At 39.6% G+C, this 25,938-nt stretch overlaps 1 protein-coding gene across 1 annotated transcript in view; it reads left to right on the forward strand.

Annotated features, from left to right (window-relative positions):
• Window positions 1-261: 261 nt before the first annotated feature.
• LOC121861336 (glutamate-gated chloride channel alpha-like) overlaps window positions 262-25,938 on the forward strand; it is a 36,456-nt gene continuing 10,779 nt past the window's right edge. Inside the window, exons 1-10 of the mRNA XM_042358984.1 lie at window positions 262-1,575; window positions 2,635-2,876; window positions 3,132-3,196; window positions 3,533-3,671; window positions 7,700-7,790; window positions 14,866-14,948; window positions 15,346-15,477; window positions 15,667-15,865; window positions 16,094-16,527; window positions 21,747-21,894. Of these exons, the coding sequence (XP_042214918.1) occupies window positions 1,511-1,575; window positions 2,635-2,876; window positions 3,132-3,196; window positions 3,533-3,671; window positions 7,700-7,790; window positions 14,866-14,948; window positions 15,346-15,477; window positions 15,667-15,865; window positions 16,094-16,527; window positions 21,747-21,894 (1,598 nt within the window). The 5' untranslated portion in view covers window positions 262-1,510. The remainder of the gene's footprint in view (window positions 1,576-2,634; window positions 2,877-3,131; window positions 3,197-3,532; window positions 3,672-7,699; window positions 7,791-14,865; window positions 14,949-15,345; window positions 15,478-15,666; window positions 15,866-16,093; window positions 16,528-21,746; window positions 21,895-25,938) is intronic.

Genomic DNA, 25,938 nt, shown 5'->3' on the forward strand with positions numbered 1-25,938 from the left:
CTGTTTCATAAGTAAGGGTAGGCAGGGTGAGGGAGAAGGGATTGAGGGGGTAAGGTTGAGGAGAGGTTGGCATGAGGGGAGGTTGGGATGAGGGGAAGTAAGGGTGAGGAGAGGTTGGCATGAGGGGAGGTAGGGATGAGGGGGAAGGAGAGGTGAGGGGGTTTGGGTGAAGGAAGGTGTAGAGGCAGGTAATAGTGGCGGCAGGTATATAAGGCAGCTCAAGACGCCGCAATCGTTCAGTATCTCAACAGATTCGGTCGGTAGCAGCGCGTCTCTTCCTCCGTCAGTGGCCGCTCTCTCGCTCACTCACGTCTTCACTCACCCTGATAACTGAACTCTGACGTGGATACTCAGTTCCTAGAAACCGCCTGGGTATATAAAGTTGATAGAAACCTTCAATTTCTAGAACATTCAGTTAGTGGACACTGAACTAAGACAAACCATTGAGCGTATCAATGTCGTAGAAACCGTTATTTTGTGGATATTCGTGTTTTAACGACTTTTTATATGAGTTCATAAGACTTTTAGAAACCGCCTGTTTGTGACACTTTCTAGAAAACATGTACGGATGTTTGTTTGTGGAGATTCAGATACTGAGAACAGCCTGTTAGAAACCACTTTAGGACGTTGAACTACCAGAGACCATATGAATTGTGTTAAATCAAAGACACCATTGGAATATTCACGTGCTAGAAACCTTCTTAGAACACCTAAATAATAGAAACATCGTAAGGACATTGAACTACTAGAAACCTACTCAAGACATTAATCTGGTAGAAACATCTGTTGAATACCACAAGAATTTAGATAATAGAAACCTTCTACTGATTCAGGTTCAGCTATTGGTAACTATTTTTGGACAGCCTACTTCTAGAAACCAGATGTTTGTGGACATTAGAAATCTTCTGGAAATATCAAACTCCTTGAGACTTTTACTTTCTGGACGATCGGTTTCTTCGAAGCTACTTGATATGGCCTGTTTGAGAATATCTGAAACCATTGAATATCTTGTAAACGTTTGTTTACTAGAAACCTCTGGGGAGCAATCCAATGCAAATTTTAATTAGCATTATTATCTACTAGAAACCCTCTGCTTGCAGAATTAGAAACCTTATGAGAATATTGAACAACGAAATTCGAAACCGACTGCTTTAGGATATTCAAATACCGGAGACCGTCCGTTTGCCGACGCAAAATATCGCTCTGGGGACATTCAACAACTAGAAACCACCTGTTCTCAATCATTATAGTCCTTATAGCATCATAATTCTTCTAGAAACCATCTGAGGAGATTCCTTTGATGAAAACCGTCTTTTGTGGATATTCAGGAACTAGAAACCATATTTGGAAAAGCTCAATTACATCATATTGTCACTTGCGAGCATTAGAAACCTTGGGGGGGGGGGATTTTAGTTACAAGAGACCCAAGAGACTCAGTTTCTGACCATTAAGAGACCTCCTAAGAGAATCCTGTCATTAGAAACCGTCAGTAGATACCCAGCTAGAGACCATGGAGATGTCTCTACTGACTGGAGTGGTTGTGTCTCTGTTAGTACACACCTGTAGAGGCAGCAGGTAAAACTATCTCTACAGCATCACTTCATTATCTCTATTATCTCCCAGCATATCTTGATTATCTCATCTCTTCAGCATCACTTCATTATCACTCATCATCTCTCGTCATATCTCACACCATCTCTTCTTAATATTTACATCTATGAGAGGGAAAGGTTAAGAGGAGGTGGAGGGAAGGGGGGGGGGGTGTGAATAGGAAGGGACAGAGGATGGGGGAACGGATGATAAGAAAGTGTCGGATGAAAGAGAGAAGATTGAAGAGCCGAAAGAAAAGAATGTAAGAAGAAGAAGAACCTTAAAAATCAAAATGGCTAATAATAATAACACACACACACACACACACACACACACACACACACACACACACACACACACACGTCTCAAAGAGTGGCATGGAAGGACGTGGTCTATGCACTACACCCTGGCGAAGAGGAGTATAACACGCCATCATTCTTGGATTATTAACAAGCCGCTGGACACACGAGCATGTAGACCAATAAAATAAAACTATTGATGGCCTCGATTTTATGCAGAGAAACAAAGAGAGTGAGTGAGAGAAAGAAAGAAAGAGATAAATAAAGAAAGCAAAAGAGATATTATAAGTTCACCTCATAAACGACCATTCCTTCATTGTCTCTATCTCTTCCTCACGGTCAGATTATTTTTAATTTTCACTTTATCTCTTCTATCTATTTCCATGGTCTTCTAGCACGTCATTAGCCATTATGTCACCCCCTTACTCCATGGAAAAATTCGATTATTTTTTCTTCACCATTCACCAGCTTCACTCCTTGTATGGCTCTCCCTACATTCTGTCACTTTTATTACTGCTATTTTTACACAGTTCATTCGCTTCCTCCACTTGTATCTTATTCATGGCGTCCTTGACGAGTCTTGCGTGAGTATTCTGGTCAATTGTGAGTAATAATCAGTAGGTTCAGTGCCATGGGTAATTCTCCAAAGCCATCACAAAGAAGAAATAAATACTGCTGGAGTTTGATTATCAGATTTTCATGGATATTTTAGTAACGTGTGTGTGTGTGTGGCTGTGTCTTACAGTGAGGGAGAAACCTTGTTATTGGGGACACCAAAGAGGATAAGACGACAAGCGACTCCAGTTGACCCCCAAGTGAACTCTTCTGACCCTCAAATGCCCCAGATGAACGGTAAACCTGACGAAGGCACCGGAGGATGTCCAGGATCGGAAGAATTTACCCCTGGGCGGCCTAGGAATCCCACCCTGAGTTCCATCATCCCAGCCGGCTACGACCAGTATGTCCTGCCGCTTACTAAGGACGGTGGTGAGTGATGGTGATGATGATGATGGTGGTGGTGAATGATGTGGAGGATGGTAATGATAGTGGTAGTGGCGAATGTTGTGGATGGTATTGGTGGTGGTGATAATGATGATGGTGGTAGTGTTGAATGTTGTGGATGGTGATGGTGGTGGTTATTGTTGTGGATGGTGATGGTGGTAGTAGTGTTGTAAGTGTGTATATTAAGTGTACTAAGTATTGTCAGTGTGTGTACTAAATGTTGTCACTGTACCCCTACAGGACCGCTGCCGGTGTTCATAAGTGCTAAGGTCCGGGATATTCAGAAGATAGACGAACTAAACATGGTGAGTGTTGTGATGTTTATATTATAATGACTGAGTAAACAAAATGAAGGACAATTGTGATTCATTAATGTTTTTTAAGTAACTTTTAATACATTAGATTTTTTATATATTTTTTTCTGCTGTGGTTCGCATCTGGGGTGACCCTGATGTCCTGTGGATGACCCGAAACTGCCATAAACCCACGATGGACCTGGTGTGGCCGTGACCCGGATGACCTTCAAAACAATAATGTTTCCTTCTACTATGTGATCTATGATGCCTTTAACATGACCTTGGATGACCTGGCACTCACTGAATGTCATCTCCTATCGCCCCTGTGTGACCGCGGTGATGCAGGACCTGACTATAGAATGGTACATCCGGCTCTATTGGACAGATTCCGGCCTCAACGCCCCCACGCACCTCCCTGACAACGCCTGGCTCAACGTAGCACCTGACATTATCCGCTACATCTGGCTCCCAACCACGTATATAGGTGGGTGTTCTTACCAGTGGGTGTTGTTCTTATAGGTGGGTGTTCTTACCAGTGGGTGTTGTTCTTATAGGTGGGTGTTCTTACCAGTGGGTGTTGTTCTTATAGGTGGGTGTTCTTACCAGTGGGTGTTGTTCTTATAGGTGGGTGTTCTTACCAGTGGGTGTTGTTCTTATAGGTGGGTGTGTTGTTCTTATAGGTGGGTGTTGTTCTTATAGGTGGGTGTTGGGTGTTGTTCTTATAGGTGGGTGTTAGCAGTGGGTGTTGTTCTTATAGGCGGGTGTTGTTCTTATAGGTGGGTGTTGTTCTTATAGGTGGGTGTTCTTAGCGTGGGTGTTGTTCTTATAGGTGGTGTTGTTCTTATAGGTGGGTGTTGTTCTTATAGGTGTGGGTGTTCTTACCAGCGGGTGTTGTTCTTATAGGTGGGTGTTCTTAGCAGTGGGTGTTGTTCTTATAGGCGGGTGTTGTTCACCAGCGGGTGTTGTTCTTATAGGTGGGTGTTCTTACCAGTGGGTGTTGTTCTTATAGGTGGGTGTTCTTACAGTATAGGTATTCTTATAGGTGGGTGTTCTTACCAGTGGGTGTTGTTCTTATAGGTGGGTGTTCTTAGCAGTGGGTGTTGTTCTTATAGGTGGGTGTTCTCACCAGTGGGTGTTGTTCTTATAGGTGGGTGTTCTTACCAGCGGGTGTTGTTCTTATAGGTGGGTGTTCTACGGGTGTTGTTCTTATAGGGGGTGTTCACCAGTGGGTGTTGTTCTTATAGGTGGGTGTTCTTACCAGTGGGTGTTGTTCTTATAGGTGGGTGTTGTTCTTATAGGTGGGTGTTCTTACCAGTGGGTGTTGTTCTTATAGGTGGGTGTTCTTACCAGTGGGTGTTGTTCTTATAGGTGGGTGTTCTTACCAGTGGGTGTTGTTCTTATAGGTGGGTGTTCATACCAGTGGGTGTTGTTCTTATAGGTGGGTGTTCTTACCAGTGGGTGCTGTTCTTATAGGCGGGTGTTCTTACCAGTGGGTGCTGTTCTTATAGGTGGGTGTTCATACCAGTGGGTGTTGTTCTTATAGGTGGGTGTTCTTACCAGCGGGTGTTGTTCTTATAGGTGGGTGTTCTTACCAGCGGGTGTTGTTCTTATAGGTGGGTGTTCTTACCAGTGGGTGTTGTCAACACAGCACAAACACTGGCACCATGACACAAACACTGTTACCATACTACAAACACTGCCACCATGATACAAACACTGCCATGATATACTACTGTATATGTTTGCAGTGTTATTGTGAGTTAAAAGTACACACATACTTAACACACCTCGCTACATATACTGTATATTACTTATCTAAAAATTAATCCACAAGTTAACGTTATATGAACGGTCTTCTAGGATACATTCCTTGACATAATGTGGACATAATACAGTATAGTAATAGGTAAATTACTGAGTTAGTGTGAATTAATGTCAACTAATGTAATCCTTCGGTAAGTAAGTGATATGTTTTGTGGGATGATAGTAAGAATATGGAAATAAATATCCTAATTTTTACCTTTAGACTACAGTAACACACGTATAAATACACCCCCTACTCACCTAGCTTTCCTGTAGTACAACAGCTCAGAGGCTCTTTGGCTGGTGGGAAGGAGACCGACGGACCGCCATCATTGCCAGGAGCACACCACTCAGTACACAAGAAAAGCCGAGCAAATGATATCAATAGGTAACATTCGTCTTGAAAATGAACAGCCATAAATGTTGACACGTCCATAATTCACACTGTGACGCTCATACACACGGCCAAGACTCATTCATTACTTATTGAGATATTGTTGTCGTCACCACCACCAGCTGCTCATGGCGGGCTGGGAAGGAGTGACAAAATAACACTGTGTTTATTTACCAGGCCAACACGTAATTACTGAGAGGTCTGTTGTCGAACTTCTTTATGGGTTTTCAATGTGACTTTTTGAGTAACTTATAAGTGTAACGAAGGAAACATTTATCTTGTTTAAGGTCAATAACTTCCTTACATACGTACACATATTGATTCCGTGAATAAGTGACTTGCAGTGACACACACACACACACATATACTGAAGTTATACTGGTTCTGGTTGGTTAGTTCTTGAAGTTTCTTGGTAAAACACACATACATACATACATACATACACAGACTAAAATCAAAGATCACCATATAAAAAAACAAAACATTACAATATTCTAAATCGTGGCGGGATTCGATCATGTTACGAGGCGCCAGTGTTTGTAAATAATACTATGACATCACCCAATTCACCCATCATCCCACACGCTTAAGCCTCTATAAACCGACATAATAGCAGAATATTTATTAGTTTTCGCCAATCGGTCACCAAGATACAATAATCATATAAGAATTCATTGATTTTTTTTATGAATGTCTAAGTGTGTCGAACAAGAATTTAACCGCGGTGATAAGAATTCAGGTGTGGTGAATATACAGGTATAATTGAGTAGTATGTGGTAGGATTGGTTAGGATGTGGTAATATTGGTTATAGTGTGTGTGTGGTAGGATATGATAGTATGATGGTAATATGTGGTGGTAGTTGGTGGTATGTAGTTGGGTGTGGTAGTAATTTGTGGATATCTGGTAGTAACGTCTTGTAACCTAACCTAACCTAACCTAACCTAACCTAATCTACAGCAAAAGTGTGAAACAAAAATTTGGTTCTGAATAATGGTACGTCGCTTGACCCTGACTCCAGCGACTCAAGGTGTATATATTTTATGAATGAGTCGCTGTGAGGGTGTGGTAGGTCCTCCAGGCAGTGCTTGGGGTGGAGTGGGAGGAGAAGGGGAGAGGGGGGAGAAGAAGAGGAGGGAGAGAGGGGAGAAGAAGAGGAGGGAGAGAGGGGAGAAGAAGAGGAGGAGAGAGGGGAGAAGAAGAGGAGGGAGAGAGAGAAGGAGGAGAGAGAGAGAAGAAGAGGGAGAGAGGGGAGAAGAAGGGAATTTGACGTCCGATGTGTGTGTGTGTGTGTGTGTGTGTGTGTGTGTGTGTGTGTGTGTGTGTGTGTGTGTGTGTGTGTGTGTGTGTGTGTGTGTGTGTGTCTTGTACGGATACAGTCATACAAACTTACTATTCACCATCAGCCAAATTAAATGAAGCTACTACATATATTTCTTGCCATCAATACAACACAACAAAACACAACACAACACAACACCATTTCTCACGATAAGTTACATGTCTAGTGGGTTAATAACAAGGACAGGATAGATAAAGGGCGCGGAAATTCAGCAACCTTGATTTAATATGAATTAACACTGGATATAGTTAGATTTTTTATAACATGACACCAAAGCCAATTTTACGTAGATAAACGCTGAAACACACCCACACAGACACACACACACACACACACACACACACACTCCAGATGTTAATGTTAAATATTTCATGGTATCAGTGTTGCCAAAAGAACTACACTGCCATGGTAAGAGTGTGTTAAGCCCGCAAACTCACATCTGTACTGTTGTGGACAAAATCCCCTGGACACATGACAACATTACCTCGCATGTAAGTACTTGAAGATTTCTCTTTCTGTTAAGGAGTGTTTTTCTTCCATTTTGTAGTTCCAATTTAATATATTAGACACCAATAAATGAGATATGTGACCCAGATGTAAAGGTCACATATTGTCAAGTGTTCGGGGAAATTTACAGTATCTGTCACGGAACATCACCTTAATGCAGGTATAGACAACTGGACATTCTAAGTTTTGCGCACTCACTTCGTCTTGAAAGATGGTCTCGTGTAAAAACTGAGTATACTTAACAGAACATGGATGTACGCTATCTTGTATATACTTTTGGTGGTCGTATGTACTTTTATTACTTTTGTACATCTTAGCTAGTGCCTGTACACCCCAGTTAGTCCTATGTGCATCCTAACTGGTCCAATTTACATTCCAGTTAGTCCTATGTGCATCCTTGTTAGTCCCATGTACACTCCAGCTCGTCTCTGTGTGTACATCCCAAGATCTACTTTTATCCTTCGGCAGATCACGTGAAGGAGGTGACGAAGCCGACCCTCCTACTCAAGGCCGAGTCCTTCAGGATGCAGAACAACGGACTCATACGATACTCCATCTCGTAAGTCCTTCCTCCTCCTTTCCTCCATCTCGTTCTCCATCTCCCGTGTCATTATCATCGTCATTGTCATCATTATTGTCATTATTAATGTCATTATTAACATTTATTATTATTATTATTTAGAATCGTCTTTATCATTATTGTAATCATCCTCCGCCTCCTCCTCCTCCTCCTCCTCATCATCATCATCATCATCATCATCATCATCATCATCATCATCATCATCATCATCATCATCATCATCATCATCATACATTCTATTATCTCACCTGTTAATGACTGCACTGAGGTACCATGACAGTGTTAAGTGTTAGTTGATATATAGGTGTTATGAATATATTTGTTATATATAAGTCACTGAATGAGAAACTTGAAAATCTAACAACATCAACACTAGCTGTCAGTCGTAAATCACCAACGAGAGAGAGAGAGAGAGAGAGAGAGAGAGAGAGAGAGAGAGCAAACACACCTTTTTCACACACAAATATCGCCTCCTTCTCCTCATATTCGTGACAGAGTATAACCCCCCCTCCCCTCCCCCAGAAATACTCCGCCACGTAACAAGACCAGGGACCCAGATGTGTATATTGGTACAGACACACATAACGTCACGAAATCAGCTGAGTTTTGTTTACACAGTGGCAGACATACCTGTGGGTCGACCATCTTACTATAATATTTCGTTTGTTATGGCCATTTGCCAGCATACCATACTTACTTCTTGTATGTGTTTATCAACCATGTCTTCAGTTACGAGAAATGCTCATCGTTAATTTATTTTATTTATTTTATTTACTTATTAAAAATTTTTTTAGACACAATACCAAGAACTGATATCGCTAAGGTCACGTCATCAAGTCACAAACACGCCATTGGTCTTTCACCTTCACTGGCCAAAGGAGGTGGGATGGGAAGAGGAGGGGGTGGGGGATAGGAGGGGGTGGGGGAAAGGAGGGGGGTGGGGGAAAGGAGGGGGGTAGGGGGGAGGGTAATGAGGGATGGATTGGATGGGAGGTAATTCAGTGTAATTTATCGATTTTAGACGTAAATCTTTATAAAGAGAGTAATAGTGTACATTAAATATATATATATTGTATATATGACTAAGAGAATTATTTATGATATTAACACTATTGAGCTAAAATACCCTGATGTAATGTTTAATTTATGTTACCGAGTCCTCTGGTCACGAAGGTTGTGGTCATAAGTTAAAAATTTTAATCTCTCTCACACACACACACACTCTCAATCAAGGCTATTCATCCTCTCTATAAGAATCATTAAGTTATGTTTGCTCGTCTAGATTCCTTCATACTTTACGGTCGATTGGTTAGGTTAGGTTGGACGACGATAACAGCAGTGTGTGTGTGTGTGTGTGTGTGTGTGTGAATATTCTATCTTAATTCGGACACTCACTCCCAGAAATTCCTGCTTGTAATTTGCAGTCTGTATTTATTTTTGTTTCAATAGATCAGGACAATTGACTTACCATTATAATATACAAAATATAAGTAATCTCAAGGCTAATTTAAACACAAGACTAAAACATTTGAGATTTGTTAGCTCATTTCACCAACCTTTGTTATTGTGATATATACTGTAAAACCGTGGTAGTAATGCAGTATACACGTAACATGCTGTAATGTACACTTGATAAATTACATATTACACTCGGGTACAATCACTGCAATAGGTACACAGTGATTCAATAGCTGTAGAAGTGTGTGATACAACTCAAGTTAATTTTTTTTCCCAAACCTGAATTTTAATTAAAGCTTAAACTATTATCTTGCTTAATTACGTTAGTAGGTTTCATTATTTTTGAGGTTAGGTATAGGTTAGGTTAGGTTAGGTTAGGTTAGGTTAGGTTAGGTTAGGTTATGCGTAAGTTAGGTTAGGTCAGCGTAGGTACAGTACAGTTGTGGACAAAAGAACTCGGCAGGCAGGCAGGTGGTGTACAGGTGTATGGGAAGGTATGGGGTTATTGGAGACTTTACAACGTTACATAGAGGTGTGACGATTAAAAGAGTCACATATTGATCTTTTTAGTTTAATTATGAGGCAGGTGCACCGTACGATCCCTCCTTGCCAAACTTTTCCGCTCCACACCTGTACATTATTGAACTATTTTTAGAATATTAACACCCAATGTATAAAATATCTTTGTTATACTCTATTTACAATGGTCTTGAAATTCAGGTATTTTTCCCCATAATGTACCACTGAATATTCGCTGGTGTTTTTTACGTAAATTCTGATTCTTGTTTCTGAAGTGAGTGTCTGGTATATATTATCAAAATTTGTCTTATTTCTTGCGTGTTTATGTATCTGAATATTAAAGTGTCTTACAAGGAATTGTGTGTGTGTGTTTGTTTTCTAGTGTCGGTTGGATGAGTTTTATCGCAAGAGAGAATTGATGTGATAGAGAGAAAGAAAGAAAGAGGGAGAGAGAGAGAGGGAAAGAGAGCAGACGTCGTGAAAATTTAAAAAATAAATTACTTGACGTCGATGTTAGTGTGTTTGTCTGGTCGATCGTCTTCATATTTACTGAGTTGGAAATTATGAAAGTTGTATCGTGATTTTTTATGATTTCTTTTTATGTCCAGAAGTAAAAGGTAAGAGTGAGTTGACAGAAGGCGCTATCACTTGTTATCATTGTTTGAGTGTTGGTCGTCAGGTATATATAGAGGTGTGAGTGTAGGAATCAAGCAAGAAGTGTCATGCCATGTTAACTTGTCATTTTATTTCGTTGATGACATACGACCGCAAGCAAGAAGTGTCATGCCATGTTAACAAGAAGTGTCATGCCATGTTAACTTGTCATTTTATTTCGTTGATGACATACAACCAAGCAAAGAGGTGTCATGCCTTGCTTGATATGTCCCGTGAGTTACTAGTGGCACTCAGAACCACGCAAGTAATGATGGCACAACAGAGAATTATACCAAAACGAAGGGTTAAATTACTTAATATGTCACATAAAACCGAGAGGTGCTGTCTTAGTGCTCCCCCCCCCCCAAAAAAAAAACAACAATAATGACCTTGATAACTAAACAAGAAGTGCATGGCATTGTTTGCTGGTATGTGCGTCTCCTGTTTATTCTGGTAGTATCTCGTCTGGGTGGTGTCGTGTAATGAGTACAACGTCATCAACCGTGCATGACAGTGGCATTGGTTATATATATATGTGTGTCGAGTTGCAATGCTGAAAATAAACTCATTCTTCAATATAATAGTCGTACACAGCAGAGCATTTTCCTGTTGTGTGTGTGTGTGTGTGTGTGTGTGTGTGTGTGCGTGTCTGTATGTTTACGTACTTCGCTCGCGTGTGTGTGTGTAAATACTGACCCTTCACCATCAATATATAATAAGCATAACTAATATAGTGACAAGAGACGTGAGCGTGTGGGCCTCAGGTTAAGACAATACGATAAATTGATACGTTACCTCCAATCAATACTAATGAGACACAGGTATATTTACTTACGAATAACTCTTAGGTAGATGAAAAATTCCACCACTAAAAAATAAAAATAAATCGAAATACTTATCAAATTCCAATAAATTCGACTTAATTTTTGGTGGATGTTACTGAAGGAAGGTGATTATATTGACTAAATTCTAATGGATGGTATTTAGTGAACATAAACTGGAATTAGTGTCTTTGTGTAGTGTGGTTATTATTGGTGTTGTTATTAGTGTAAGTGCTGTCGAGACGTTGATTGGGGGAAGTAATAGGAAGAAGAAGAAGAAAAAGAAGAAGATAGAGAGGTGGATGAGGAGGTGTATGAAGAGAAGGAGGAGAAAGAGTAATAAAAGGAAAAAAAAAGAAAAAGAAGAAAAGAGAAAATGCCATTGTAAGTCTTTTCAGTCGTCGTAACTCAACAGCGTCACTCATGCTCTCGTAACTCAATAGTGTCAGCTGAGTGTAAAATTAACACGGGTAGTCTCTCTCTCTCTCTCTCTCTCTCTCTCTCTCTCCTGCTAAAACAAAGGACTCTAAATAAATAAACAAACTATATACCTTCTGGCAACTAGGATCGATATGTTCGTCTCGGTGGTCACTCATTAATTTCTGTATTTGGAACTTTTAAGAAGTTACGTACCTGTTAATTTATTCAGGTGATTATTTGTTCAATAACGTCTTTGTTGTTTGTTTATTCCTCTCTAAAATATTACCTCTATTGAATTATTTAGTTATTAAATTACTTATATTTTTCTGAGTAATAAATAATCGTCTTGTTTATTTATTTTATTTATTTTTAGGGGGGGGGTATTTCAAAACGGCCAGGCTTATATCAAGGAATAATTACTTAATACAATTTGTATCTGTCTTCAATACCTAGAGTGTATGTGTATGTTTTTTTTGTGTGTGTGTGTGTTTGAGTGTGTAAGTAATTGTGTGTGTGTATGTATTTGTGTATGTATATATGTGTGTGTGTGTATGTATTTATGAGTGTACCCTCTCCTAAACAAACCTATCCTAAAATAACCCAACCCAACCCAACCCAACCCAACCCAACCCAACCCAACCCAACCCAAACCCAACCCAACCCAACCCAACCCAACCCAACCCAACCTATCGGATTTCTGTCTATATTTCGCGACGCCTCATCAAACTTTAAGAACGCCATCAGCCTGAAGTACTGTACTGTACCTGCTGTAACAGAACCTCGTGCGTCACTTGCTAGATACGCCAAAGCAATGTTTATATACGCCAAGATACGCAACAATCATTCAGTGAAATCTAAAGGGGTAGGAGGAGGTGGTAGGGAAAGGAAGAGGATAAAGGAGGAAATGGTGAAGAAAGGAGGAGGAGGAGAGAAAAGGGATGAGAAGGAGAAGAGGGAAATCGAAGAAGAGGACGAGGAGGAGGAAGAGAAGGGGGAATATGGAGGAAGAGAGGAATAGAAAGAAAAATTAGGAAGGAGGAAGAGAACAAGAATGAGAAAACAAAAAGGCGAGGATGAAATTGGAATTAAGATAAACGAAGAAAAAAGAAAAGAGGACACAGTCGATAGAGAAGAAGAAGAAGAAGAAGAAGGAGAAGTAGAAGAAAAAGAAAAAGAAGAAGACGAAGAAGACGAAGAAGAAGAAGAAGAAGAAGAAGGAGAAGTAGAAGAAAAAGAAGAAGAAGAAGAAGGAGAAGAAGTAGAAGAAAAAGAAGAAGACGAAGAAGAAGAAGAAGAAGAAGAAGGAGAAGTAGAAGAAAAAGAAGAAAAAGAAAAAGAAGAAGACGAAGAAGAAAAGAAGAAGAATTAGAAAAAAAGAAGACGACGATGAAGTAAGCTCAGGTACACTCACTCACAGCTGGATAAACTAGGAGGGTCGGGGAATCAAACCATCGAACCTTGGAACAGGAGGCGAGCGTTGTAGCCTAAAAATAACAAAACAAGATAAACAAAACAAAAAAGAATCAGAAAAGAAAGCGCGTCAACTATTTTCTCTGACACAAACACCTAAAGATTTCATCATTAAAGTAATTACATAATTTCTCAAACAGAATAATCACACCCTTAATTATTTCCTGCAAATGGACTTCCCACGTAGCTCCTTAATTTAACCCTTTAATTTGCATAATAAAACGTGGAAATTTTTGGGGGTATTATTTAATGAAAGTTCCTCGTTGGTAGGTTTTGTGTGTAATTGGTGTATTATTATTATTATTATTATTATTATTATTATTATTATTATTATTATTATTATTATTATTATTATTATTAAGGAATACTGTATGTAAGTATAGATGATTGTACTAAATTGTATGAATGTATATTTCTCAACCTAACTGTCTATCAATATATCTCAACTCAGGGTGGAAAATATGACGGGGGCACTAGCCTCTGGAGGGCCCTGGACCGTGAAAAGACTAACAGACAAAGTACGCTAAAGTCTTCTGATTAATACAGTTCTTAAAAATACACATTCACTACAGGTTCACTACAACAACACCACCATTACTGTACATGTTCACTACACCACCACCACCAGTACTACACGTTTACATAACAACACTGTAACACTATACAATGTCCTCCCCTTCCCTTATGTTCCAATCGCCACCTTTATATCTCAAGGGAATGTCTCGTCATGTCTTATATCAAACACTTCTATTGTTTCTTGACTGAAGATGAGGAAATACTTACATTAACCCTGAGATGTGGTATTACGGAGAGATATAGTCCTCCAAAGGGGCCTCTATTTTGCTCAATAAACTGGAAATTGTATTTATATGGAAGAAACACTTAAAATTTGGTGTCAATAAAAAAAAATACATATTTAGAACTACAAACGCCATTCTCATCCCCAAGAAAATTAAACTGAGGCACGGTATAAAGGAACTACTGAGACAAATGTTGAGAAAAACGTAACGAAAATATGTCAAATAATGTGTTCTAGTACAGAGCGACAACCAGACGGTAAGCATAGTTAGAATGAAGAAGAGACTACAGTGTTGGAAAACATGTAACCAAACCCAAATGATCAAAAGAAAAAAAAATCCAGGGCTGTATGACCCATTCCATACCTTTTCCTGTGATCGTCACCTCAAAATTGATAAGATTGCTGAGTACAAAAAGCGTAAGGTAACTCAGGATAATAAAATAAGTCGTGCTGACACCTCAACTTCTCAGCCCACCCATTCCTTGACGTTCCTCTGTGTAGTGCATGTTCCTCTGTTTGGTTGTATAGGGCTCTCCAGGATCTAGGGTGATGACACTGCGTTGTCTAAAACTATTGTAAAATATGACGTATTTTGTCTTTCTTTTGCGTAATTACACAACATTTGGCTGGTGAACAGTAATTTTTGTATGGGGAATAACCCACCCGGGCACAGAAGGAGGAGAGGGAGGAGGACACGGTTGGGATTTTTTATCATAGCAATTCAAGATTTTCATTTTCAAACTACGACCAACATTCCACTGCAGTGCTTAATAATGTAACTCACAGGCGTGTTTTGTAACGTGGCATGGTAGATAGATAGATAGATAGATAGATAGATAGATAGATAGATAAATAGAAAAGGACAGAGAGACAGATACCCTACCAGTCTCCCTCACAGCACCCCGTCTTACAGGGTCACCACACGAATCTCTTGCCCCATGGACTTCTCCGCTTACCCCTTCGACAGTCAGGTGTGCTACTTCAAGATGGAGAGCTGTAAGTACTGATATATACACATGTTAATCACCTGTCGCTCCTAACCTAACCTAACCTAAACTAAACTAAGTTAACTTAACCCAACTTCAGTTAACTTGACTTAACCTAGTCTAACTTACACTAACCAAACCTAATATAACCTTACGTAACATAATCTCACCTTAGGTAACCTAATCTAACCTAACCGTATTTAACCTAGCTTAATCTAATATTACTTAATCTATCTTAATCTAAGGTAACCTAACCTAATCCTACGTAACCTAATCTAGCATAACAAACATATCTAATCTAACGTAACCCAACTTTACCTAATTTATTATTCCCTCACCCTAATCCTTCCTAAGTTATCCAAATTTGACTTCCATTAGACCTCTCTTGATCCTTTTGTCCCCAACAGATCAGTTCACATCACTGCAGGTTTCCTATAAGTGGTACAGCGCGGAGATAGAGAGGGCGGAGAACATCGCCTCAGGTCACTATGATATTGACTTCTACAGCGTACAACAGAAGAACGTATCTCACTCTACAGGTATGGACAGGTTAATCAGTCTTACCTGTAGTGATAATAACAATGACAATTATGATGATTAGTAGTATTTATAATAATAATAAAAATGATAATAATAATAATAATCCCTGTCTTTCACAAACATCTAATCACCTATCCTTTAAAGCGTGTTCCCTTGTCCTTAGTTTAATACTCGTTCACCGGGCGTAGGTCATTTCCCGACGGTGATGGTGGAGGTGGTGCTGAAGCGACGTATTAGCTACCATCTGATGAACACCTTCCTGCCGTCGGGTCTGTTCGTGTGTGTGTCGTGGCTCACGTTCCTCGTACCTGTCGACCAGATCCCCGGCCGTATGGTACTGACAATCACTACCTTGCTTACTCTCGTCTCCATGTTCGCTGCCGTCAGGTAAAGTGGGCTGTGTTCGTTAGGTTAGGTTAGGATTGATTGGGTCAGGTTAGATTAGGACAGATTGGGTTAGGTCTAGCTGTCTGTTTTTCTGTTTCTGTCTCTCTGTCTGTCTACCTACCAGCCTTCCTGTCTCTATGTCTGTCTAGCTGTCTGCCTTCTTGTCTCTGTCTGTCTAGCTGTCTGCCTTCCTATCTCTCTGTCTGTTAGTGTTGGTGTCTTCTACAGGCAGGAGAGCCCGAAGGTGTCGTACGCGAAGGCAGTAGACCAGTGGATGATCATGTGTGTGGTGTTCGTCTTCTGCGTCTTGGTGGAGTTCACCGTCGTCCTCCGCCTCTACGAGTTGGGGAGGCGGAGAGCATCTCGTAAGAAGGCGTCCACTGCACCTCTCAACTCCACTGCCATCGCCACTCATCGTCCCACAAACGTCCTCCCCGCCAGCGTCACCGCCACCACCTACACCAACCACAGTGTGTCCAGTCCTGTGTTCATGGAGCGAGCGAGGAACCTGACGTCTTCTTCGGAGGGTTCCTCGAGTCCCGGGGTCAACAAGCTGAAGAAACGGGTATGGAGAGCAAGCTTGGCACTGTCACGAGGGGGAGGGGAGGTGGGCGAGGGGCGGGGCACCTGGCAGGAGGAGAAATTAAGAGGGGAGATAGCTGGTGTGAGAGGGATATTGTTGTTGTTGGGGGGGGCTGGCAGTGTCTCTCGATATAATAAAGCAACTCGTAACCACAAATGGTTACAAAGAATTAAAGTAAATCCTCATTGACTGCTCAGTGGGGACAGTTTACTCAGGATTGCTAAAAACAGACATACTTCAATGGTGTCTTTTAACCAGGGGATGTAGTGCAAATAGTGGGTCGCTCGCTTATCACGTGAGAGGTACGGGGATCGATACCCAGCATCTCCATATATCATTTTAATTTACCAACACTGATATACCACCACCTCAGAGGAGATATGAAAGATGTGTATTAGATTATGAACGAGAAATATGACGAAGAGGTATCAACCAAGCTGCTAGTTAGAGAAGGAATCATCGGAGGAAATGAGATGAAGCTTTACAAGGAAATACACCAAACACAGATGAGACAGAAACAGTTCAGGAGCAGAATGGTCAACCCCTGGAACAGTCTCCTAGATAGTGTAGTCAGCTCCCCTCGTGTCAGGATCTGCGTTTTGATCATGAGAAATTTTCCAAGATCATTTCGAGTCACGATCAAAATCATGAAGATTCACAGGAGGAATCTAGTCGAGATCTGGATACAGGGGTCACGTATATTTGCGTTCAATGCTGTACACAAGGAAATTAGAGTAACCCTGAGGCCAGAGTCTAAAAGATTCGCACAGAAAATTTCCCTTAAGCGACAAGAAGTAACAACATTTAGCTATGATATACTTAGTGGCCATAATATAACATAAGAATCTCTCAGAATTGTGGTCGTGACACTTATTAATAAGATTCCCACAGGTGAATTTGTCATATGCGTCCGATCTCTGAGTACATTTCCTTATTCATTATTCCATCTATCTGTTCTTTATATATTTAGTAATTCATTCATCTATTTCACACACATTGTGATGCAGGGAACTTATCTTGTAACAAATGCAGAAAGAACTGGCCCTATTACTGTGATGGTTGAGACTTTGTTAATTCTTTTATAATTAGATTATTTATGCTTATAGAAATAATAATACTATTTATTTAACATATATAGCCAACTAATTGTTATATTTGTTACAGTGAATATAGTAACGCTTTATGTAAAGTAGTGCAGATGAATTGTTTCAAAAGTGAGAGAAGTAACCAACCAGTACTGAGCAAATAATCTTTATTACAGAAATGAATTTTTATAATTTTTATTAAGCATATTATTGTCTAACACAGATGGAAGATGACCCCCATGGCCAGCATGCTCCTTATACTGTGGTCAACTTTGCACATAATGGAGATTCAATTTAGTTCCCCTACCATTTTTTTTTATATTTCCTGCATTGAATCAAAATCCTCTGATGGAGCGAGGAAAAAAGCTGGTCTGACACCACCCATGATCCACGCTACGAGAACTAATGATCCTTAACCTAAACAAAACTACTTTAGGGTTGTTTGGTCACGTTAGATTTAGTTGATTCTTGTGATCTAACTCATTAACTTACTCCCTCATCCACCAATTTATCCACATTCTACAAAACAAACTTGCTGTACAGATCTCATCAGCAAACAAGACTTAAGACGGTAGAGCTAATTTGAACCTTAATGATACTCCCTTCAGTAGAGAGGAGAGGTTGATGCTTTTATAGACGTGATTTATTTTTTATCTTGTTTCTTAGCTTCTTGACTTAACCCCTTGGGGAAATCGTCTTCAACATTATAAATACGATGATTCCCATGAGTAAGGCGACAGTGTACTCAGGGGCTAAGTCATTTTATTAGAAATTAATACAGATTTTAAGGTAAATCCTCAACAGTTTTGTGTGGGTCGGTGATTTACCTTTCAACCCACAAAGGGAATTTTTTTTGTCATCTTCAATTATCTTTTGATTTCGAAATGACTTTTGATAATATCCTGGATCTGAAATAGGACTTTCCTCAGTTCTAATTTATTTTCACTTGTGCTTTATCTTTCCAGCACACCCCCCCCCCTTTCTTTTTTCATACTGATGAATCTTGCGACATAATAATTCTAAACTCAGTTCAACAAAAGTTCATGAACTCAGACGACTAACTCGAGGGCGGGCCTATACGGGCGGTCAACTCGACGAGAGTCAATTAAGACAGAAGTGTCCCGTTTCGTAACATTACATGTGGTTCAGTAGCGCCGCCTACGGGTGTGGTTCAGGTAATATCTGATTCAGTTGTGAAGTGTTGCCCGAATGAACAACAAACTTGACTTACAACTTCCCAATAATTCATGTGACGCCACCCACATGTACTCGACTCATATGCCTTGTGGGTTCACGGTCCAGAGGTGCTTGTCCTTTATTTCTTTGTTTCAATATTGTCGAGGTAACAGAGGAGACTCACGGACACATTACAGTAAAGTTACCTGACACAAAAATTTACATCGTCAGTACAGTCACGTCCGACGAGACACATAAGGTCGAACAAAGGATGAAAAAAACATTGTACAATCAGTGAAAAATTTTTCAGGTCTTCCCTTAAGTGTCCCAGGGGAGATGATGTAGCCTTGTTAGTTGACGACTCTTCCAAAATCTAAAAATATACGTTGCCACACGATACCTGAACCTGCCCACAGTCTGTTCTATATAATGTGTGGATTGTAGAGGATTTGTCTACCACCGTCAACTATAGAGCCGTGAGCCGATTCAGATAGACACAGACGCGAAACTTAAGAGTAATCTCCCCCTCCCCCCTCAACTTAATTCCCTCAGAGTCCAGCTAACTACCCATGTATACCTGGCCAACCCACACGGTCGAAAAGGAAAATTGCCGACTCACAAAAATAAATATATCGAAAATTGGTCGAAAACTTAAACTAAAACAAAACAAAACAAAACAAAACAAAACAAAACAAAGCAAAATAAAACAAAAAGGAAACACTATACTGTATATATTTTGTGGTGAGTTGTGTTTGTGGTGTTGAATGACTTGTGTTGTTTTGTCTAGATCGCACCTGCACACGAGTTTCCTCCTCTGGTGTTGGTCAAGGTGAGTCTCTTTTCATCTCTCAATAAGGGACTCGCTAATACCCGGACCTGAAACCTAACCTAATATAACAACAAGAACAACCCTTAACTTATCTAACTTATTCAATTTACTTAAACCTAACTTAACCTAACCTAACCTAACCCCACCTAACCTAACCTAACCTAACCTAACTTAACCTAACTTAACCTAACCCACGGTGATAGAAAAACAAAAAGTCGGTCGGGTCCGGGTTTTAGTTTGGCCCTCTTGTTTACGTGTTCACCTGTCTGGCTAATTAACTATTGGTGTCAAGGTGTCAAGACGTGTTGTTTGTCCCTTGTATTATTGTTTCCCCTTTTATCTATCTCTTCTTTGTCTGTTTTTTATGTTTTTTCTTTATTTTTATTGTTTACTGTCTAAATACTATTCCTCTCAAACATCTTTATTCTTTATTCGTCTCTCTCTCTCTATTTCCCTACTGAAGTGATGCATATACGAATATCCCTCATATGCATGTCCTTATTTCACCATTCACTGTCTTTTGTTGCATATGTATGTGTATATGTGTGTGTATATATATATATATATGTGTGTATATGTATTATGTCTGTATATGTGTATATCATCAATAATCTATACCTTTAAATCAATTCAAATAGTCTTACCTGTGATCTTCTGGTTTTGGTTATCAGAAACAAGTCAGGTGTGTCTAGTTGAATCTTTACCAATAATTATTATTATTTTTTTTTACTATAGTCTTGGCTTTCTCATTATGTATAGTGTTTTGGCTATTATATACGAGATGTGTGCATGTAAATGTAAATGAACTGCTCCAAAAAAGTATCTTTACCCATTTTGTGTGTGGGTAACAAGTCACTGATGACCTTACCGAGACAACAGGCGTCGCAGTGTTCATTTTAAAATTCATCTGACCCCTAAATAGAGATACTTGGGGGGGGGGGGTGTTTTGTTTATTCTCATTACCTACAGGTGAGTTGCTGTGTCACCTTCTCCCACCTGTGTTGGTTTACTTACTGCATCAATAAGGAATTAGATATTGAAAATCTTCCTGTACCATCCCTTCAAAAAGACTTTATTTGTTTAATGATTAACTAATGACGATGTTAAGACGTATACCTTATATACAGTATATATATTATGCTGTATTATCTGTTTCTTATTGTTGCAGTTCGGTGAATTAAATGTAACTCAGGCCTTAAGTTGTGGTACCTGTAAGTTGTGGTACCTGTAAGTTGTGGTACCTGTATGTTGTGGTACCTGTATGTTGTGGTACCTGTAAGTTGTGGTACCTGTATGTTGTACCTGTATGTTGTGGTACCTGTATGTTGTGGTACCTGTATGTTGTGGTACCTGTATGTTGTGGTACCTGTATGTGGTACCTGTAAGTTGTGGTACCTGTACCTGTATGTTGTGGTACCTGTATGTTGTGGTACCTGTATGTTGTGGTACCTGTATGTTGTGGTACCTGTATGTTGTGGTACCTGTATGTTGTGGTACCTGTATGTGGTACCTGTATGTTGTACCTGTATGTTGTGGTACCTGTATGTTGTGGTACCTGTATGTTGTGGTACCTGTATAATTGTTACCTGTAAGTTGTGGTACCTGTCCGTTGTAATTCATCCTGTATGTTCACCTGTATGTTGTGGTACCTGTATGTTGTGGTACCTGTATGTTGTGGTACCTGTATGTGCGTTTCTTTAATTGTTGGTTCCTTCCGTTGTAATTCATCGTGTTCACATTATCAATTCCCAAATACAGTTCTGGTACAGAGATTTCAAGTGGATCTCCTTGTATCACCTCAACGAAATTTTCTTTTTAAAGTTATGTTTGGTTTGAGAGTATAAGTCAAGTGATTGTTTATATTATTACATTATTATTGATGTTGTGGTCTTACTACACACCAAGGACAACAAAAGTAGCATCTGTCTTGATAAATGTCGTGTTCTGTTGTCACCTCACAGCACACACGTATAGAGGTAGAACAGGACGATATATACTCGTATTTTCTGAACGTTCATATGTGTGTGTGTGTGTGTGTGTGTGTGTGTGTGTGTGTGTGTGAGGTGGGGACTGATGGTGACTCCTGTGTCCTGGCGCTGTTATGAGTAAGGAACAATATACTGTGGTAGTTGTGTCATACGTCCAGAACATCAGGAGTGACTGGTAGTGAGTGTTATCGCCTCATAGTGTTGTTTTACTGTGTCGCAGAGTATCGAGAAGAGCGAGACGACGGCGGCGACGACGACGGCAACGACGACGACGACGACCCAGGCAGCGGCGGAGCAGGAGTGGACGAAGTGGGCGGTCCGTGTGGAACAGTGGAGTCTACGGGTCTTCCCCTTCATCTTCTTCATGGGTAACTTGTGCTACTGGGTGTTCTGGCTCAGTAAACGCAAGTAACCCCCTCACCCCCACGACCCTCACGAGGATCACACTTCTCACCTTGGTCGGGATGGTTCAGCTACCTCTTGGGGTCGTGGACTGTGTATTGCAATGCATTTGATACAGTTGAAAAATACAATTACTAACTATTAAATAGGCACTTGGCAGATCAAAAAAGTCGTGTAAACTAATAAAGGCGTGAGATGCGCACTAACGCCCATAGTCCGCCAGAGTTAATTATCCTAGGATCACACAAATGGTTGAAGCTCTGGACACAGGCCGCACATCTTCACTCACACATACTATATAGGTGTGAGTGAAGATTCATAAGCTGCATGGCCTGCTGTTGTAACTTTACCAGTATTGTGCCACATCTGAGTTTAATATTCTAATACTCGATAAATAATTAACTACTTTATAGCTGGATAATTTATACGAATATATTACGTTATATGGCAAAATTTAGTGAATTAGTGTCACCCCGTCCCTCTCTTATATTGCTCCTCAGCCCACCCTCTCCGTCACCTCTCCTCCCTCCATGCCACTACACCTCTGCTAGGTCACTCAAACCGGAATGTACCATGACTGGCTGTGTCCCGTCTACTGATAATAGCTCTAGTTCTGTTTGCTAACCTGTTCATAAGAGTGTGTCTATTTTTACCTAGTCGTCTGTATTTCACGTGTTTCTGATTTTATAAAATTTTCTTCCTTTATGATCATATCCAAGAACACACGTTGTCAGTGAGTTGATTTTTCGTTTAAATGTTCTGTTTTTTGTTTATATTCTTTGTGGACCATAAAGTTAAGACAAGTTTTATTTCATCTCTTGTATGTATGTATGTATGTATGTATGTATGTATGTATGTATGTATGTATGCATGTTCGTTATGACACTGACAGGCGTCACGGCGTCCAGAACACTCTCGTCAATAATTATATACAATATATATACAGTATAGAGATAAACTTTAGGCTATACATAGTATACATATACCACATGCTTATCGCACTATCCTTAAGAATACACAAATGCGTTAGAGCCTGGATGTGTACCTTCCTAACGTCTAACTATAATAATAAAGAAAACGTGAAGTATTCTCATTATATATTAAGCTTAGTCTTGTTCATATTTACTATCATATCGTATAAAACTTACATGATACTGTGATAACATATTTTGCTCAAATCTCACTAATATATATGTAAAGTAAAAATATAAAAAGAATGAATGTGTATGTTGTCTCCCTGTTATCATTATGATGTACAAAAGTCTTCAGTAAGGATGAATGAGAAGATATTTACTTTATTTACCTAATGGTCACTCATAGAGGTGGTCATACCGAGGGAAGGAGGCCTGTGGCCTGTGTAGGTCCATTGTTCTTGATAATTTTGTCAAGGGCTATTTTGAAGCCTAGGACTGTTCCTGGCTCCACAGCTTGGGCCGGTAGACCGTTCCATAGGTCTACCAGCCTCTGTGTGAAGAAGTATTTCCTTATATTCATTCTGCATGACAACTTGGCCAGCTTATAGTTATGTCCCCTCTTGTTGGCGGTGCGTGACACCACAAAGAAATGCCCCGGCTAACGTTTTCCATCGCTTTCAGGATTTTGAATGTTTCAATGAAGTCTGTCCTGTTGTGCATTGTCTGAAGGGTTGTTAGTCCTAAGGCCTTCAGTCTACTTGGATAATCGAGATGACATACAGTAGTTCCGGAATCATCTTAGTGCTGCACATTTGCTGCACATTTTCTAAGGATGTTAGATCTTTCTAGATGTAGGGTTTCCATGCCTGTATGCAGTAATCCAGACCGGGACGTACTTGAGATTTGTACAGTTGAAGGAGCATTTTCCTATCTTCGTGTTTAAAGGTACGTCTTATATTTCCCAAATCTAGATTTGGTTTCCTCACTGTTGTCCCAACTTCTTGTGCCGTCTTCAGTGAATGATCCATTACAACGCCAAGATATTTCTCCTTATCAACAATATCCAGGAAAGAGACGTATGTACACAAATCAAATAGTAGAGTAAAAGATTGTGAAAGATAATGTTATTTATTAACGATAAACCAATAAAAACTACTGCTATATAAATTTCTTTCAGCTTTCATTCCCACCTGTGTCTGATGACGTCACCTCCCTCACGTCAGGTAGCGACTTTCTGATGCAACTCCAGACTGAAGTGTTTGACAACTGTGACCTGCAGAGACAGAGACCTTATGAGAGCTATTGATTACCTTGAACATATGAATGAGGTAATTATTCAACTGAGAGTGAGATGAATAACACCCTCCGTCACTCCTCAGAATAATCAGTTGAACAAAAAAAAGAAGACAACCTAATTGTCGACAACATGAGGACTTCTACAAAAGCGAGATGAAAAAGTCTACCTTAGCTAAATAACATAAAATAAATTCAGAAGAGAAGAGGGAGACTTAATATAGATGATAAGACAATGGCTAACGTAACACTGTACTTGCCTGTATGTTCAACTTTGCAGCTTTATATCCTGGGTTATATATTAAAGTTGTTCTTGATCTCCTCCACTACAAAAGAGTGGAGGGCAATGGTGGCATTGTCAGGTAAGGCTATGCTGAGGCTGGGACAAAAATTGATGATCATCAGAAAAATGTTTAATGGCACCATCGGACGCGAAGGTATAAATTGGTTTTCATGTTTCATTTTGGAAGCTCTTGCGTTATATTTCGCCTCATATCTTTCTGAGTTAAACACACACTGAAAAGTTGCTATTGACAAGAGTACAGTGTATATAAACATTCAAATTTACTTTCATAACTTTTCTGGTATAAAACTGTTTTCATATATTTCTAACTTCAACGTAGTTATTATACTGTATTTAAAGACTTTACGATGATCTGGGGATAAAAGTATTGCAGAGTAAGCCTACTAACAGGTTTATCAAAGGCGAAGAGGATAAAGTAAGACTGTAAATGTTAAAGTAAAGATATTTTTATTTACATATATAATAAGACATAGTCACCCCGTAAAATTTTCTTTTAAAGTGTTAGAGAAAACGAGTTATTTTTGTGGATAACTTTACTATACTGCAGCAGTCACATTACGATCGAACTTTCAGGGAATCAGAGGGATATGGGGAAAAATATTTAAACGGTGAATTGTTTGGGATAAGCACACACGTAAGTAAGCACATATTAACAGACACATGTCCATAAGAACTCATGCACAGTATCATCACCATAATGTGGCAAGTTTGAAAGCTTCTCTTTAAACTTTGTGGATAACCTTTCCTTCTTACATAATAATTTTTTTTCATAGGCACACACACATATATATATATATATATATATATATATATATATATATATATATATATATATATATATATATATATATATATATATATATATATATATATATATATATATGTGTGTGTGTGTGTGTACACTGTACACACGCACACACACTGGCTGCTTGGTTGCTATTGTGTGTGATTTATGCTATCCCTCTATAAAAACATTATTATGTCATAAAATAATTAAAGTACACGGAGTACATAATAATAATAATAATAATAATAATAATAATAATAATAATAATAATAATAATAATAATAACGTGAGTGTGTGAGTGCTCCAAGAGACACAACAAAACTAGTATGGACGCCCTCCTCATAACGAGTGGGACTAGTCAACACCATATGTCATCACGGTAACGTCGATCAATATTTCTGAGCATCAACACCTCACTAGCAGAGGGTCAACCACGGGTGTTATGAGTTGGTTACAGGATGTCGTGTTTGCAGGCGAAATACAGATAGAATACAATGTAATACAGGTGAGTACAGGGATTATGTCTATTTGAATAGCTTTCTGTCTTTTTTGCATTTTGCCAGTTTCGCATTTTTATCACTCTCCTTCCCCTCTCTCTCTCTCTCTCGTGTTCCCGGTGTAGAGAGTGAGGGTATATTAATTAGGGTCATTCATTCTTCCAACTCTCTGTCCGCTTTCTCAGTCCACCTTTCCGTCCGTCCACCCGATCATC

The sequence above is a fragment of the Homarus americanus genome, unplaced genomic scaffold (genome assembly GCF_018991925.1).
Source record: "Homarus americanus isolate GMGI-L3 unplaced genomic scaffold, GMGI_Hamer_2.0 scaffold24260, whole genome shotgun sequence".
Taxonomy (NCBI): domain Eukaryota; kingdom Metazoa; phylum Arthropoda; class Malacostraca; order Decapoda; family Nephropidae; genus Homarus; species Homarus americanus.